This window comes from Entamoeba nuttalli (assembly GCF_000257125.1).
Source record: "Entamoeba nuttalli P19 unplaced genomic scaffold asmbl_5812, whole genome shotgun sequence".
Classification (NCBI taxonomy): Eukaryota; Evosea; order Mastigamoebida; family Endamoebidae; genus Entamoeba; species Entamoeba nuttalli.
Window position 1 is genome coordinate 1,100 of NW_008577693.1, and position 2,107 is coordinate 3,206.

General features: G+C 25.8%; 1 protein-coding gene across 1 annotated transcript; it reads left to right on the forward strand.

Annotated features, from left to right (window-relative positions):
* Positions 1-263: 263 nt before the first annotated feature.
* ENU1_139680 (hypothetical protein) lies at positions 264-2,052 on the forward strand (the record flags this gene model as incomplete). Its single annotated transcript, XM_008860285.1, has 1 exon — positions 264-2,052. A coding segment is annotated over one exon (1,789 nt), but the record flags the coding sequence as incomplete, so codon positions are not given.
* Positions 2,053-2,107: the final 55 nt, after the last annotated feature.

Below are 2,107 nucleotides of genomic sequence, written 5' to 3' on the forward strand. Positions count from 1 at the left end.
GTATCATGTATGGATAAATCACGATTAGATTATATGTTTCATTGGAAAAAACCAAATGAAAATCCAGTTATTACTTGTAAGAATTGTCGTGTAGATAAATTTCAGGTAAGTGGGAAAAAATATCCTTTTATGTCAGATCATTTTGGGGTAACATGTGATATATTTCTTTGATTTATACATCATAATTAGTACTGTTATTAACATAATGAAAAGGGTTTTTATTTTTGTTAATTTTTATTAATTTTTTTTATTTCATTGTATATATGTACAAGAAACAATTAGAGTCAATTTTCCTTCAATGTCTTCTTGGTTATTTTCCTAAAGAAATATCTCTTATTGATTTTATTTGTGTCTCAAAGAGAACATATCAAAGTGTTGTTAACTATAAATTAGAATATAGATGGTTTAATCAATTATCAGAAAAACAAAAACTTCTTTTTAGTGGGATAAAAGAGAAAGTTATTGATATATCAAAATTAAATGAAAATGATATTAAATATTCTACACTTATTTTAAATTGTGAAGATTCATCAAAGAAGATAAGAGAGCCTTTTGCTTCTCATGTATCTGAAATTTATATTACATCAATTTCACAAATTAATTTTAATGAGCTTCCATTACTTTCAAGAGTTAATATACTTCTTTCTTATTCAGTACCAAAAAATTTAAAAAAGGTATCATTACCTAAACACATATTATTTGTTATTCATGCTAAAAAATTTAAACCAATTTATGAACTTGTTAAATCAAATCCACAAACTACATTTATTGGTTATGTTTTTGAAATTTCAGAAAATGATATTACACTCATGAACGAATTATCAAATATTAAAATTTTGTTTCAGCATTGGGAATCATTATTTCCATGGCCTAGTCTTGATGTATCACGATTCATTTATACTGGAACTAAATTCTATTTAGAAGATAATATTCCTGAGTCTTTCATCAAATTTATTATTAAACGTGGGTTAATTGAAGCATTCATACGTAGAAAAGGAGGCTCTTCAAAAGTATTTCTTGATTTACAAAGATCAATATTAGAAGGTATAGACATAGATAATGTTGGATCCCCTTTAATGGTATATGTTCCAAAATCACTTGAAATAATTTCTTCAGAATCACTAATAAATATTGATATTCAAGGGATGAGATTATGCACTCATATGACTTCTTTAAATTTAACTCATTTAAAAACTACAAATTTTCCTACATCTATTCAAAGTTTAGAATTAAGGATGAATACTGACATTGAGGAGTTAAATCTTAGAGAGTTTAGACAACTTAAAGATGTGACTCTAGATAGTTATAAGAAATTAGTTATATTAAAATTACCACAATTAACATTAAATTCACTTAATTTAACAAATTGTCAAAGACTAAAGAGTATAGACGGTAATAAGATATATTCTGTATCAGTTTGCCAATGTCAACAACTAAAAGAATTTAAAGTTAGTTATTCTAAACTTTTTCTCAGTTCATTCTCTAAACCAATAAAATTCGTTATTTCTACTCAAGTACAGAATTTAATTCTAGAGAATGTAATTGAATTGTTTTCTCGTCAAGTTCCTTTCAAATTACAAAAGCTTGAATTAAAGTCAGAACCAAGTGAAGAACTAATTTGTTCATTAATGAAATTAGAAGTTAATACTTTAGTTTTATCAAATTATCATTATGGACTAGAACAATTAAAAGTTAATCAAGTTATATCTGTTTCAGATGGTGTTGATAATTTTAATTTCAAATATCCATCTGAAGTAATTATTTCACCTCATCATTCTATAGAATTAGAAACTATCTCTATTGGAAAAGAATCAGCTGTTCAACTACTTGTAATAAACAAAACCATAATAGAAGAACTGATTCTAAATGATTCTCATGTACGTTGTTTACGTCTTGAATCAAGTACTATTGTTCATTTTATTCAACCACCAATGCTTGAAAAAATAGTTAAGTTAAATTCAACAATTGTTAATGGAGGAAGTCTTGAAGGGATTGTTCAAGAAATTTGTGAAGACAACGACCAAAAGAAAGAAGAGTCAAGTGATTCATCTAGTTTTTATTTTAGGTTTTTTATAACAAAAATAGTAAACAACGGCGAAGTGAACTT